Source organism: Amphiprion ocellaris, chromosome 10 (assembly GCF_022539595.1).
Source record: "Amphiprion ocellaris isolate individual 3 ecotype Okinawa chromosome 10, ASM2253959v1, whole genome shotgun sequence".
NCBI lineage: Eukaryota > Metazoa > Chordata > Actinopteri > Pomacentridae > Amphiprion > Amphiprion ocellaris.
Genome location: NC_072775.1, coordinates 21,988,426 through 22,004,110, shown reverse-complemented (window position 1 = coordinate 22,004,110; position 15,685 = coordinate 21,988,426). Strand labels below are relative to the sequence as shown.

Below are 15,685 nucleotides of genomic sequence, written 5' to 3'. Positions count from 1 at the left end.
TAAATATCTGTTTTATTTGGTTTGGCAGCTCAGTCTAGCATGTTTTAGCTAAGCAAAGTGAACACCTCAGCCACAGTCAGTGGAACACTTACTCATTTTCTTGTCAAATGGCTTACAAATTAAAGAGTTTTTTTTCCCTTATTGAACGTGTACAGATCATTTTAGACCTCAGAAATGGTTTTTAAACCATTTCAACATTGAGATATGTTCTCCAATTGAACTGTAGAAGAATATACTTAAAAACCCTTGAAGCAATATGCACCAGAACAGAGACTGGCAGATGCGCCCCGTACTGCTCAGATATGGGGCATACATAATGCAAAATTCACGAACTGCAATCATATGTACTGGAGATAACCAGAAAGTAGGACAGAAAAAGGCAGAATGAGAGATGAATAATCAGTGAATTGCTATTACTGAATTCATTCCAAGAGTACCTTGGATCAAATAAGGATGTTTTACAGATTTTGACGATGTGAGTTTATCCTATTCTGGGTTGAATCGTGAACCATGTGTTTTGAAAAGCACAAGCCTTGGTTTAAATTTTAAAGAGTCCACCAATGAACTGCGCCATGATAGCTTTTTGTGCATGAGCGAATGAGACTGAAGGTACAAATCTAAATCACTATAGAGGTGTCGTGGTTTTATAAAGACCTTATGGGTTCAAATCCCTCTAATAATAGATGCCTCACTTTGCAAAAATCTGATGGTAAGACCTGCCCTTTATTTCTGACGGGAGGTTAGCTAAGACCAGCTGTCTGACTCTTCAGAGCGTTCCTTCATCTGTCAGATTTCTGAAGGTGTCGGATGTCACAGTCTGCTCGTTAACCTCCATTTCACAGAAAAGGTTTAGGAGCCTGTGCAGATTTTCCAGTCTATTTCTATTGTGTGTTCTTTGAAGGTTTCACATACAACTGTAAAAGATCCTTATCACCCCAGATTTCATTTTCGGTTTTGACTCCTCATTTGGGAACTTTTATGAACTTGTCAGCACAACTGAAATCTCTGAGGCGAAGGTCAAAAAGACATCAGAGAGTTCATTTGCATTTCATGAGTTTGTGTTGCATTCTGGCGTGTTTGGAATGCTGAGTGTCGATTTTTTTTGTAGCTACCCACATCTACCAGGATGGCCGAGAGGTTAAGGCGTTGGACTTAAGATCCAATGGACTGTTGTCCCCGTGGGTTCGAACCCCACTCCTGGTAATGAGTTTGATCACACAGTTCAATTCAAATAAGACATTTCATGGGAATTGTGCTGACTTATGAGAAATCAGTGCTGTTAGAAAAAAGTGCATATTTATTCAGTCGGTCTTCATACCTTGACAAACTCCCATGTGTATTAAAAATAGAAAAAGTCTGTATTTGCTTTCTTTTTTAGAGTTCATGATGAAGTGTATTTATTGATGTTATAATTTCAACTTTTAGATGTGGGACTGATAGATTCTGACATGACTCTATGATCATAAAACTATTTACTTACATTCATTAATATTTTTACCCATATTACTCAATACCTGCTACAAATTATTCACTATTCAGTCGCCATCACAACAACAGCAATAATAATAAGAATTATAATAAATGTGCCGAAGTCCCACTGAAATCCTGCTTAAAAATCTTTTCTTTTTTAAATCCACAAACCTTATTTTCAGAAATTTTCTGCATTATTAATAGCAAGCTATTTTTCCCCTTCCTTTTTTAAGCGATTATATGGTAGTTGAACATGATCTGAAATCTAAATGCATTTTTTAAATTAAGCTTTTATCAGTCCCAGATAACTTTACATAATTGTAATATTAAACACAACTACTACTATATTTAATAACAATAACAACAACAATCATAATAAAAACTTTTTCTTTTTGTTAATAAAAACTCTCGAGCTCCTGAATTTTGCTATTGTTGTTTTACACTAGATGATAATGAAATTTTAAAAATATATTTTAAAAATCTGCACTAACCCGGATGTATCGTTTGGTTCGACTCGTCTACCCTCTGCAGGACAAGCGAGGAAAATGTATTCACAATTAAATCTGGGCCAGACTTTATGTAATTTTTCATTTTTAGCATTTAGCGCAGTTTTATTTGAAATGATTCAGTAGCAGAATTCAGTTTATTTAAGTGGAAAACAAAAGCCACACTGCGTCGCTGATCAATCCAAACATAAAAATCGGACTTACGCGCAGGCAGTCTGTCAAAACATCTCAAAAACAAACTGACAGCTACTGTTAGCCGCCGTAGCGCTCTCATAGGGTCATGGGAAATGAAGTCTTTTACCAAAATGGATCATACCAATCCTGTGGCAACTAAAACGTGTATTCCTTTTGTGGTCAAGATTAATAAACAATAATTATCTTTCTTTGTATTTTCTGTATATTTATATTTTATAAAGATAATATAAACGTGTAAATAAATGATAAAGTTATTAAAAAGCTAACGTCCTCCCCCCTCTGCCACTGAAGAATACGGGCCGTCCGTTAATGCCAGTCCTCTTCTACCGTCGGATTACAGCTGTGGAGGCACGCGAAGCGGTGGTTCTCCAGCCATAAAACGTCGAATAAAACCAAAAGTAAGTGCACTAAAGTTGTGTTTTTATGACCTGGCACATTTTAAAGAGTGTTCTGTTTGTATAACCGACACACAACTCTGAAGTTGGAGGTTTTTATGCGCCACGTGGTCAACTGCACTACAAGTTGGTGGGGCTGTCAAAAAAAAAAAAACTTGTGAAACGTAACTTTAGCTAATGTCTGAGTGTTAAAGCAAAACATGAGCTACAACACAGACCTTTACCGTCATTTCTGCCACACTGTCTGCGATTTTTGTCTTGTTTGTTACTATGACATGATGCAAATGTCCACTTCTTTCAGTGATTCTCACGGGACAAATAATCGTTTTTTCAGAGCCGTGTTCAAACTAAATGTGTGGAGTTGATGAGAATTTGTTTATTTGTTGGCCATTAGGTTCGTATTCCGGTAACAAAAGGTGAGTGCTGATGATGAAGCTGCTTTTCAGCTGATGCTCTAACACGTCCTGGTTTACTGCTTTGTATTTTACACCCAGTTGTCAGTTTAGTGAATGCAGATTGCTGAAACTAATGCAGTCTATTGTTCAAATGTTCAGTTTCATTCAACTTTAATATCATGTTTTAGGGTGTAGTCTAGAGGGGTTTCTGGTATTTATTCCACTCCTGGCAAATTTTCCAAATATGTATTTGATTAATTGATCAGTCATTTGGTATTTGGGGGAAAAAGTTCAACGTGACCTATTTAAGTTGACAATTTTGCCCAAACCCCACTACATATATATCAGTCACAGTGTTAAGCAGTAGAGAAAAGTTGTATATTTTAGCTACTTTTGCCAGAAGCTATTAATTTTGTGTCAGTCGAGGAATTGTTTCAGTTGTAGTTTGGAGGGCAAAATATTGTAATTTGGAGGGCAAAATATTTGAAGCATCTCTCAGATTGACTCCAGCACCAAATCGACAGCAACCCACACAAGCATAAACCGAAATCCACAGCTCTAAAATGGTTTCCCATGAAGTTAGGTCCCTTTTTAGATTCAGCTTGGTCAACTTATTGAACTGACAAATGAGACTATGCAGCACCCAGATTTTAAGTTGGTATGTTTGTGTGTTTTTTTCCATTTGTGTTGTATTTCATGCATGATATCTGATCAGTGTCTCTGTGTTGTGATGTTTGCCTGCTTGATTAAATGCAGTGCAGAGAGACCTTTACATTATATTGCTCATACAACTGTTGATTTTTTTGTACATTATAAATGCATGTTACTTTCAATTACAAAGTAAATAGTTTGAATTATTTAAATATTCAATTCCACAATAGGCAGCGTACATTATCCTACATCATGCCCAAACAGAGGTGAGCCACACTCTGAGTTACTAGGTGTTTCATCTAGAACATCATGTCATCTTTAATGCATAAACAGTGTTTCCTCGTTAACTGGGTAGAGCTGTGTCCGAAAGGAATAGCTTTGTTGCAGAACACCTTCAATATTAAACCCTGTTTGCATCAAGTTGAGACTGTAATGCAGTGTCAAGTTGAAACTGTTAATTTTCATTATTTACAAAATATTTGTGCAGCGCTGATTTTAGATCTAAAATGGGTACTGAGGAAACACTGCAAGCCCATCTTAATTTAAATGTTGACCATCTTTACTGTCATTTGTGATGCCCACAGTACATTTTGCCTTGTTTGTTTTGCAAATGCTTTGTGTTTTTAAAGTCCAATGTGAGATTGATCATTGACCTTTTTGGGCAATATTCTATGTCAGCATCCTTTAATTCACCTATTCTTATAGTCATTCTAAACTAATCATTTTAAAGTGAAATAATTAGTGAAAATAGACATTCAAGCTTTTTTGATCGATCTGGCATTTCTTTGCTTTCACACTAGTGCCACATACCAGCTGTTTTCATGGGCTTTCTCTGATGTTTCTAACCAGTAAGCTGCACTGTGATGCTAACTTCACATTGAACTAATAGCTAGCTTCCACCTAGCTTCCACCTGTTGCTTTGTTTTTCTCTCCTTTATAAACCTCTGACAAACAAGTGAGTAGAGAAGACACCCCTTTAATTGAGAAATGGATCAGTCTTTGCCAAATCGTCAACAAAGAGGAGCGCCTCAAAATGCTGCACCAGTCGGGGCCTTCAGACAGGGTAATGCTCCTGCTGTAGAGAGAGGCATCATTAGTGGAGACAACATCCAGTTCAGGAGGCTGCGACGTCACACACAGTCGGAGAGCTCTGGGGCTGAAGAAGAGTGGCTGAGCTCCTCCGTAGAGGCGAGCGGCTCATATGGTCAAAGCCCTGTCCTGCAGGGCATGCAGTCTGAGGCGATACGGTACAACTGCAACACCTATGAACAGGCCGAGAGCAACCACCATCGCCGACTTGCCTCTAATGGCAACGGGCCGCTGTCATCTTCTCCACGAAGCCCAAACACCAGAGGGTCCTTGACCTTCCACTCCAGACGCATCCATGGTCAGCAGCAGGATCAGGGGTACCCCGTCACCACTGTAAAGGCCTCTGGGACCCCTCACCGTCAGTTCAGTAGGGGACGCAATCGCACCTCCTCTGAGACTGAGCAGGGAGGCAAAGGCAGCAGGGGGCCACACCCGAGGAAGAGAGGCCTTTCTGAGACGGAAAGCCGGCCAAGATGGGACAAGTATGACTCGTCTCACACAAGGAATGGGAGAGACACGATCTATGTTTTCGGTTTATTTAACTACTGTAATTATAATGCATTTGTTGTCTGTCTGCATTTTTCGTTTGACCTTTGTGTTTCTTCTTTTTTTAAGTCATGCTAACTTGTGTATTGTGTTTATTTTTTGTTGGACATGTAGGAGTGCAGATTAAATGTTAAAGCAGGGAGGAGTTTGTTGGCATTTACACTTTCACAGAAACTGTAATGCAAGTGACAATGCACAGTAAAGTGAGTCTGTCCTTTCACTGTGTGTGGTAATACAAAACAGTGGGTCTCTGCTATCACTGACGGGGGTTGTTTGCGGGCAGTGGCCTACCTTTTGTTCTGTAATCCAGACTTTGCAGACCAGGCAACTCTGTGTGAGGAATGTGTAGACGTCCGACTGCTGCAGTAACCCTTCAGCAAATGAGACAGGGATGTGAAATCCATATGCAATAATTTATTATAGCCACTTTTTTTTTTTTTTTATCATGTGCTATTTTATGACTCCTCACTTGTTGTCGTGTCAGCTTGCTGATTGTATGTAATAAGAAATGTCTGTTTTATGCTTTTGTTTGTCTCTCCCTATTCCACCCACAACACCACCTGTGGCTCAGCATGCTGTTATAACCTGCAATATAGCAATGTCACAGTCAAGCGTCTAATTAAGCTGTGTCACGTTCATTTCCTGTCTCTGATTGTGCTGGCTGTAACAACTAATCACCTGGACTTGGCTGTTGTTCAGCAGATAAGCTGCCAAATAATGATCAGTGTTTTTGCATGGTCTAATCCTTCTGAAATTTTTAACTTCCTTCCTCAGCGCCAACATGAGTGGACTGCAGTGCCTCGCCACAGAGAACATCTGGTTCGACAAACAGCGCTACGATGAGGCGGAGAGGCGTTTCTATGAGGGAGTCAATGGCCCCTCCTCACCACAGCAACAGGTAGGAGTGCTTGCACACTAAACATCCCAAAAGAAGTTGTTTTTGCAACCTGCTCTTCATAGGGTTCAAAATTATACCATTTATCAGCGCCACAAACTGTTAAAATGGAAATACTTAAAATGAGTTAAAACGTTCTGTGCTCCTCCACCAAACCAAGAAGCCATTAGTAACGTAGCTGTGACTGAAGCTCAGGGACATTTGTGCTGAACTGCCAGCTGGATTTACACAGAGCACATAGGAGACAAGTTTGGAAACAAATTAAAAATGTTTACGGTAAATACTGTCTTCTTTTTTTTTTTTTTCTTCCAGTGTTGATAACGCCTGTGGGTACTTGGACAAATGTTGGACCTGTTGCATCCAGGCCTTTTCTATTTATATAAACTAAAGAAACTGAACTTTTTCCTTTCAGGATTAATGGAATTGTGACTTTGTTATACTGTACAAAAGACATTTATGAGTTCTCTCTCATATTTGAGTGAAAAATAAACCTACAGTGACTAAAAATGTAGCAGGAGCAAAAACCTTTTGGAGGATTAATTTATATAAACTTGATCGGCCACAAACGGCAGGGCTTTCTTCACAATCCTGCCTGTCTACTCTTCAGCTCATGCTACCCTTTCAGTCACTGTCCTGTAGTTTTTGGCAATAGTTACATCATCGTCTGTCATGGCACTCAGCGGGGTGGAGCAGCTGTGTGCATGTAAGTGAAGCCACTCGATTTAGAAGTGTCTTGCCTTAGTGAGAAGGATCAGGTGGTTTGGCAGCTGTCTCGTCTTCTCAGGCCGTCCAGGGCTGCAACAGTAGCTCTTGGAGTTTCTACACAGGCCTGGAAAAACGAGAGAGATTATAGCTTGCTTTCCTCTAGATCTTAAAGGATTACTTCACCAAATCACAAAAAGCCGCATTTCCTCTATTAAGCTTTGTGATTTTAAGTGATGCAGGGAACTTTGGTTTTTTAGTGATAAGATTTTTTTTTGATGACACCCTTAGTTGCTGCCCAGATACCTTACAGAGATCCCCAGGTAGTGCTGTCTATACAATTCATTGCATCGGGACAGTTTACTGGGCAGGAAAGGGTTAAAATAAAATTAGATTTCATTTCAGGACTTGGTGTACTTGAGTGGGGAAAAAGACAGCTGCACCAAGAAAGGTGCAGGTCAGGTCATTATACTCGGGTTGTGTAGCCTCAGGTCTGCTGCCAAAATGTGTGTAACCTTTATATTGCAACATCTAATGCAAGTCGAGAGCCCAGACCTGCTACGTATCTGCTTTTGATGGGTTGTTTGTCTTCTACATGTCTGAATTTACAAGGACTTTGTCTTGAAAATATTTATATGGGTTTAAAAAGAAGTTCTAAAAGGGCATCAATCTGTGTGTTTAGTGAATCAGCCATCCAGCTTTTTGTTGTTTTTCCTGCTGCTTTCTGTCTTTCTCACTGCACCTACTTCACCACTGAGTTGTGCACACATCTGTAAGAGGGAGAAGGTAATGCCAGCTTCCGGGGCATTACTAAATCCCAAAAGAATATTGAGCAGGCCCTAAACTCAGTAAGAGCTTTACTATGAAAGAGCTGCAAATGTACCTCCAGTCGTGGCAGGACTGTACTCAGCTTTAAATGAGGGTATATTTGTTAAAATAAGTAATGACAATTCAGGTGTAGATGGGAAGATATTGTGGACATTTTAGCCTTTCAGTACTCAAACTTATAAGAATTCTTTAGCTTGCATTACAAATAAGTGCCATTCACGTAGTTCATTTTCCATTTCACCTCTGTTGGCTTCCTGCCATTATCTTCAGTGCACTCTGTCAGTCAGTTGCTTATGTGTTCGTCTGAGTCACTTTTGTACAAATGAAAAGTTTTTTTTCTCAGTAGTACCAAGATAAACCTTGATACTTTGAAGAACAAGTTCACATTTTTCTAAAAACAATACTCCCTTGTGTACATTTAAAGTCTTATTGGTAGTCGTAACTGTTTGTTCTCTCTATACTGACCACAAAGGAGTTTGTGCTTAAAGAAATTTTAGTGTAGATGACAAGATCTAAAATCCACAGTCCGTGTGCCCTGAAATGTCGTCTAAACTTTAGTCAAAGCTAATATGAGACTTGGGTTTGCAGTTACAAAAATCAAGTAAATAAGAATGATTTCAGCAAATATTTTAATGTGTATGTGAGTATTACATGAAAGGTAGTCTGTGGAGTTTTGATCTTGAGTAAGGCAGTTTTTCTATGATTGGGCCCCCTTTGTTCAGTTGTGCGACTCGTGTCATTCAATTGTACTGCAGTTTACCACTGATCAATATGATGTTCTAGTGCAACATTGATCCAAAATAGTTTTTACCAATACATCATGTTTGTTAAATCTCAAGAATACACACAATAGAGAGAACTGAATGCAAACATAACTTTCATTTATCTAACTGTAAACTAGTAAAGCTAAGGTAGACAATACCAAAGCAGTGAGCTAAGACAGAATAACAAGCTTTTAGAAGCTGCAGGATTTGATATTATTTTCCATGCTGGTGATATTGAGGACTTTATACTCAGTTTATTAAATAAAAGCTGACTGATGCCATTTTTAGAAATTGTCCTCCTTTTACTAGTTCACATCTGTTTGGTGTAAATCAGAAGCAGTGCATACCGTAGAATGTGTAGCATCTGACTTTGTACCTGCAACCTGTCAGCCTGTTTTTTCTTCTTGTCTTCATACTTTACGTGTTTACCTTATGTTGCCATCACCTGGGGCAGGTGAAAACAGCCCTGCAGCAGGCCAAAGGGCGCCAGCAGAAACGGCAGCACAGAAACGTAAGTGCTCCTCGTCCAGCTTTGCTGCCAAGGGCTGGAAACGTTGCATGACTGAGACAGGCAGCTGGACATTCTGTCTGCTGCTGCCTGATGTGGAGTGTGTTACTGTTATCGTGCCACTGCCGTGTCTCATCCTGTGCCACCATCTCACCGTCCTGCTTCCTTCATCAAAAACTACAATCAGGGGATTCAGAATGTACACATTTGGGATTATAATCAGTTGGTTATAATTTAGTTTTGCTAGATATTGTGATCATGAAATCAAACTTGTAGTAATTTTTGTACATAAACCATTTCTCAATGCTTGCAAAGAGTCAGATGAGAAGATTAGCACCAGGCTCATATCTGTCTTGCCTTAGCATCAGACTGTTGCAGGATAAATAGCTAGCCTTGAAATTTCCAGTGGTCTGAAAAGAATACCTACCAACATCTGTGAAGCTCACTGATTGACAGATTGTATTGAATTACTGTAACTAATACAAAACCAAAGTGAAATTTTTCTTTATAGGTTTAAAGGCAGCTGTTTGCCCCCGTTTTCAGTGGCTAAGCTAACAAGTTGTTGTCTGGTAATGGGAGTGGTATCAATCCTCTGACTCTCTGCAACACAGGGAAAACAAATAAAATATTACTATGATTTTTTTTTAATTGTGGGGAAAATTGACAGTCTTCATCAAGTGTGTGAAGGTTTGTTTGAAGAAATGTTGGTGTAGACCTGCATGCTGACATTGTAAACATTAAGCCCTTGTTGATGGGGGATAGAGGGAGTTCATTTTAACCTCAGCATTGTGTGTGTTTGTGTCCATATCATTGTTGTGTGACAGATTTGTACCCCTGCATGGCTTAGGTTTTTTTTAATCCTCATCTTATTTTGCTGATTACTTCACTTAAGTCTTGGATTAGATTTCAATCCAGATGTTCATGACCCTGCTTTGTTACCATTTCACACTGACCTGCAACATAACTTTGGCTAATTAATTTGTGTTTATCTTCCTGCAGTCATCCTCACATGGCGGAGGAGACCAAGAGCTGGTTTCACGCATGAAGAGCCTGGAGCTGGAGAACCAGACTCTGCACAAAGGTGTGTGTGATGTATCAATTGAAAATGTGACGGTGAGGAAGTTGTTTATAGTAAAGAACATACAGAGAGTTATCCTTGACTCTGCAGCTCACTTGGAGAACAGAGTTTTCTGGTAGTTTTTAACTGATTATTTTGCGTGTTTCACTAGTGTTTAAAACAGCCTGTAGCTATTTTCACGGTGGGCAACAAAGTCCGCTACCTCAGCACAATAGAACAACTACCTAGTGAACACGGTGTGGTGTTTGGCAGCTAAGGAGATGGGTGTTTCCCTCAGAAGTTGGTACAGACCAAAAACAGAGCCCAGAGAGTGTGAATGCTTTACTTAACGTTCACCAGGTGACCAGAAATCCAACAATCAATAAATTAGATTTCTCACTTTCTCAGCACTGGATGTGCAGATGAGCGACTGCTAAGAAGTCACCATGTCAGTGACCTCAAAATCCTTTTCAGCTGGTCTCCCACCTGGGGACTTAAGTCAGACCAAAAACTAGGCATCTGAATGAATGGGGAGAGAGCCATGACTTAATTTCAATGGTCACTGCAAACACAGTCACCATTCAAATCTGATAAAACCTTCTTTGATAGTTTGGTGATTTTGCCCCAAAAGAAATCCTAAACTTTTTTCCCATGGGTTATACTTACAGGAAGCTTGCATATAGTTTCACAACACTTCACTAGTGCCCATGCAACAACACGATTTTCTTGATGTTACATGACGAATTGCTCTTTTAAGAGGAGTGGTGAAGTGTATTTATTCCCCCCCCCCCATTATTCTTGAAGTGGCAAGTCTCCCCTTTGTCTCTGGTAGTATGTCAATGTTCCCACATAATTACTTCAGGTTGAACTTTCCTGTTGGTTTTACTTGTTAGTGGTGCAGGAGATGAGAGCTGCCCTGCAGAAGCTGGAGTCCAGAGTGGTTATGCTGGAAAAGAGCCCCGCAGCTGCAGCGGTCCCTTGTGCTAAGGTAGGTTATTTAGAATTTCATAGATTAAATGGATCTGTATGGTGTCTATAATACAGATGTCTAAAAGAGTCAACACAGTCTTTTGTCTTTAGAACTCCTTGAAGTCAAATAGTCTCCTATACTGTTAAATTTTTTCTTTTTTTTCTGTTGTTTTTGATTGTTGAAATTGTTGAAGCTTTTATCTGGTTTTGTTTGTATTTTCTGGTATTTATGATCATGCTTGATTGAACAATTTTGTACTGGGGAGGACTTATCATAAGCTGCTAGCGTCCTTCCACAGCACATAATCTATTAAGACTCTATTGTTGCAGGTCTTTCATTGTGATGTTTAAGTTGTATTAAGAAATTGAGAATATTTTTCAAACCTTTGCGATTGTGTTGTCCAGGCTGCTCCAGTCCAGGCTGCTCCAGTCAAACAGGTGAAGGTGGAGAATGGCGATGATGATGATGACGACGACATAGACTTGTTTGGCAGTGATGATGACGATGAGGAAGCAACACGCCTTAAGCAGGAGCGCTTGGATGCCTATGCTGCCAAGAAAGCTAAGAAACCTGCCCTCATTGCCAAGTCCTCCATCATCTTGGACGTGAAGCCTGTATGTACCCATCCAAACTCTACAACTGTGCTCTGAGTGGGAATTGTGATAAATTCATGACATATTTGGATTACCAGATTATAGCTGGGATGGTATGATTATTAATTTATCTGTGAAAAGTTGATTAACTCCAAAAATAGTAAATTAATCCATCAAGTAGTGTATAAAAGTAAAGCAAACATGCACATGCAGGTCATTTCCTATGTATGTAGTGAAAATTATAATGTATGCTGTGTCATTGCATCTGTTTCCAAATGTATACAGATGTTTTGTTTACACACATAGATCCTGCATTCCAATTTCTTTTGGTTTTGTCAGATTATTGTGTCCTCCTGTGTTTGCATAGTGGGACGACGAGACGGATATGGCACAGCTGGAGCAGTGTGTTCGCTCAGTGCAGATGGATGGGCTCCTGTGGGGAGCTTCCAAGCTGGTACCAGTGGGCTACGGCATCAAGAAGCTGCAGATCAACTGCGTGGTCGAGGATGACAAAGTCGGTACAGACATCCTGGAGGAGGAGATCACCAAGTTTGAGGACTTCGTAAGTAACAAATCAGTGTGGTGTCAGTGAACGGTCAGTTGACCTAATTGGAAAACTTTCAGTCGGATACAACTCAACAAATTCATGATTCCTACTGAAATACTACATTTCTGCCTCCATCTCAGTAACATGGTGTTGAATGAAATTTTATATGTGATGCTCAGAGCATTGAGAATTTGCAGTGAAAGGTTCAACGGCAGCAAAATTGCCTTAAATATACAATAAATCTCTTTTAAGAACACATGTGGTATGGAAGCCCATTTCCACCAATGCAACGGCATCAAGAGCTTGTGACACTATGGAGCCCTTTGAAGGATATGGTGATAATTGATGACTATTGTTTTGTTCCCTTCCAATATGCTTTATGCTTCCTATGATCAATATAGTTGGTGTGTTTGTTAGTTTAGGGAAACGTTCTACAGATATAACGGCAGGAGAGAAAACGTGTCCCATGATGAATTTATTGCTCATTTATTTTGAAAGGCTGATGTGTGATGGTGTCCAGGGCTGATTGTGAGCACCACTCTGGCTGGATATATGATTATTGTTCAGACTTCAGCTACTGCTGTGGGTCACTCTTTCCAGCTGTAACTGTTTGGCCCTGTGGTTCTTCTAAGATTAAACTCACTTAGCCAACCCGTTCTACAGTACATCATGCACATTTTCAGTGTGGTAGCTTCCTGTCTGGAGTTGTTATTGTTTCCTGTGAGAAAGTGGATTTTGAAAACTGTACATGCAGATAGTGAAAGGAGAGGTGAAAACTGCCTGAAATGAGCAGCCAGTAGCAAGCTTATACCCAAAGCCCACATCTGGTAAGTTAGACTATTATAGAACAAATGTTTTTATGTTTATTTAGAAGTTGAGGAACTGTCACTGTACACACCCTACCACTACATGTAGTCAGTGTTTCAGCTGTTAGAAACAAATGTATCACAGCCATAATTGTTATAATGTCTACTGCTAGGACTTTCTCTGTGGTTATAGCTATTGCTACAATTATGGCAGAGAGATCTGACTTTAAAAATAAATAATGAGCAATAAAAGCTTCAGTGTCACATGAGCATCATGTAATATCCTGAGCTGATAGATGTTATAACTAGGCTGGATCAACACACCAACTGTTTATATGGATCACAAGAAATACAAAACGTATTTCTAGGTGTCAAAAGTCTTAGGGGACTTCGTATGACTGAAACATTGTTTCTGCATTGAAAAAACTTGATTTAATTATTATTTTAGGCCATCAAAGCAAATTACTTGCCTCATAACCATAAAGACAACATTGTGTTTCCTCAGTGGGCATATGAGGTGCGGTTTTTAAATAACGAGACTGAGATTGTTGTTAAATTCAGAAAGCTTTGTTTTAATGTCTCTCCCTTTCTGCAGACATACTCTGCATCTTGGTCTTTCACTGATCTAAGCAGCACAGTAGGTTTTCTTCTGTTGGTTGTCCCAGGAGCTCCATCATTTTCATCATCACTTGGTCGTATTGTGATATCACAATGTGACTTTTTTTTCCTCTTCCCTAAAATAAAGTCTGAACTCACGGTAACCCATTATGGGTTTGTATTAAAAGGAGAGATGAAAACGACAGAGCTCCTGAGACAAGTAACAGAAGAAGATCTACTGCACTGCTTTGATCAGTGAAAGACCAGAACGCAGTGGAGTGTAGTTGTAGCAGGGGTATTTATTGGCAGGAAAGAAACTGAAATTAAGCTTTTTAAATAATTGTCTACACACCTCGTTTACACAATAGCCTCCCCTACAGGTGCATATGTGGAATTCATGCAGCATGTGCAAGAACTAGAATAATATAACAAATATATATATACAATATTGTAGTGTCTAAATTTAGGCAGAAGTTCTGCTTGTACTGGTCTTGTTGGTGCAGCTCCTGTGGCAGCACCTGGGGCAAATTTCACAGTCAGGCTGAATTGGACAAAAGAGGGGAAAAAAATTATGATATAGTTACACAACAGTAATGGCTGTCGATTACTCAGTGTACAAAGCAGGCAATCATGTTTTACAACTAAATAAGACTTATTTAGTGTGTGTATGTGTGTGTACTGTCCGACTTATCAAATCATTCAGTCTTTTCCTGACATTTGCTCTATATGTAGATCTGTCCATCTGTTCTATCATTGTTGGTCATTTTTGCAGGGAGCAGAATGAGAACACTCATTGAGTAGCTGCTGTTGTTTTATATGTCCTCCTCAAGTACAGCTTAATAAGCAACTAAATGTATTTTAAAATTCCATTGGTATGGTGGAATTTAAAAATAGTCTTTAGTTGCTTTTCAGTGAGCATCGTTTTTAGGCCAAACCTGAGGACCTATAAAATACAGGCAGTTACTAAGTGAAACCAATGTTTGCTGCAAAACAATGGAGATCTGTGAAGTCATCGACAAAAACAAGTGGCGTTTTCATTTCCTTTTAGAAATTAGAAACTGTTGTTGTCTGATTATGTGATGTAACTCAGGGATTTGATAAACTGCACAGTACATATACACACTGAATGAAACCTTTTAGTTGTAAGACATGATGGCCTGCTTTGAAAAAGGAATCATTTGCAGCCATTACTGCTGCGTCACTATTTCAACATCATTTCTTTCATTTCCTCTTCCACCTGTTTCAAACTGGCTATAAAATCTGGCCCAGATGGTAGCACAGTGAAATCTGTACACCCTCACTACTACTGTTTACATCTAGATGTTCAGGTATATTGTATGTAGTTCTTATCATAGTGTTCTGTTTGGTTAAAAAAAAACAAAAAAAAACACACATGCTGCATGTTAAAAAATGAAAAAATCTGTAGGATACATGACGCAAGACTTCCAAATATGTGCCTATGCATATGTACACTGGCAGCACAAAAGTTTTTTTTGTTTCATGTTCTTTTTTCGTTTTTTCTGGTTATGAGGTAAATTAAGTTGCTTTGATGACTGCAAATGTTAACAAAATCAAGTTCTTTTGCGTCAGATACCAGGGGTAGCAACTTGAAAAGCCTGCAAGTGAGACGGGTCAGAGCTAGCAGCGACTGAAGTTCCCAAGAAATGTATTTATAAGCATTCTTAATGTCACATTCTGTACAGTTCCTTTGAAAAGCAGATCATGCAAAATTAAGGTCACTCACCCCCAGCAGACACAACCTTTCAGTCAGGAGGTAGAACTATAATTACTTTAAGCACAGAACTATTATATGGGTGTAATTGTCCTATTTAAAAGGTATTTTAATCAAGACTAATAGATTAGAAACAAAGTAAATTTTTTAATTAAATAATCTTTATTTTCATTATCTTAATGGAAAATCTTTCATAATGTTCAAATAAATACATAACTTGACATATTTGATTTCTGCCTCTGCAGGTCCAGAGTGTAGATGTTGCTGCCTTCAATAAGATCTAAACTCCACCAGCACTTTTCTTGCTTCACCGAAGTGTTGCTGCTGTTCCCGGCTTGTACGGTTAATAAAGCTAAGCTTTGAGCACAAACATCTGTCTCAGATTCATTACATGTATTAAAGTGTAATTATTTACAAGAGAACTTGAAAGCTGCTTTTG

General features: G+C 39.1%; 1 protein-coding gene and 1 non-coding gene across 9 annotated transcripts; both read left to right on the top strand.

Annotated features, from left to right (window-relative positions):
• The first annotated feature begins 1,120 nt into the window (after positions 1-1,120).
• On the top strand, positions 1,121-1,203 carry trnal-uaa (transfer RNA leucine (anticodon UAA)). Its single transcript has one exon. It is a non-coding gene; the product is annotated as a tRNA-Leu (tRNA).
• A 1,220-nt stretch (positions 1,204-2,423) lies between these two features.
• Positions 2,424-15,616, top strand: eef1da (eukaryotic translation elongation factor 1 delta a (guanine nucleotide exchange protein)). 8 transcript variants are annotated; one of them, XM_035949490.2, is made up of 10 exons: positions 2,455-2,569; positions 2,961-2,982; positions 4,569-5,183; positions 6,022-6,145; positions 8,891-8,947; positions 9,944-10,025; positions 10,895-10,989; positions 11,376-11,585; positions 11,932-12,126; positions 15,492-15,616. In XM_035949490.2, the coding sequence occupies exons 3-10, from the start codon at positions 4,600-4,602 to the stop codon at positions 15,528-15,530; spliced, it is 1,386 nt and encodes a 461-aa protein (XP_035805383.1). In that variant the 5' UTR covers positions 2,455-2,569; positions 2,961-2,982; positions 4,569-4,599; the 3' UTR covers positions 15,531-15,616. The 8 variants fall into 8 exon arrangements, with proteins under 8 accessions (XP_023128942.1, XP_023128945.1, XP_035805383.1 ...); XM_023273172.3 differs by lacking the exon at positions 8,891-8,947; XM_023273176.3 differs by lacking the exon at positions 4,569-5,183 and having other exon boundaries at positions 2,459-2,569.
• The last annotated feature ends 69 nt before the right edge of the window (positions 15,617-15,685 follow it).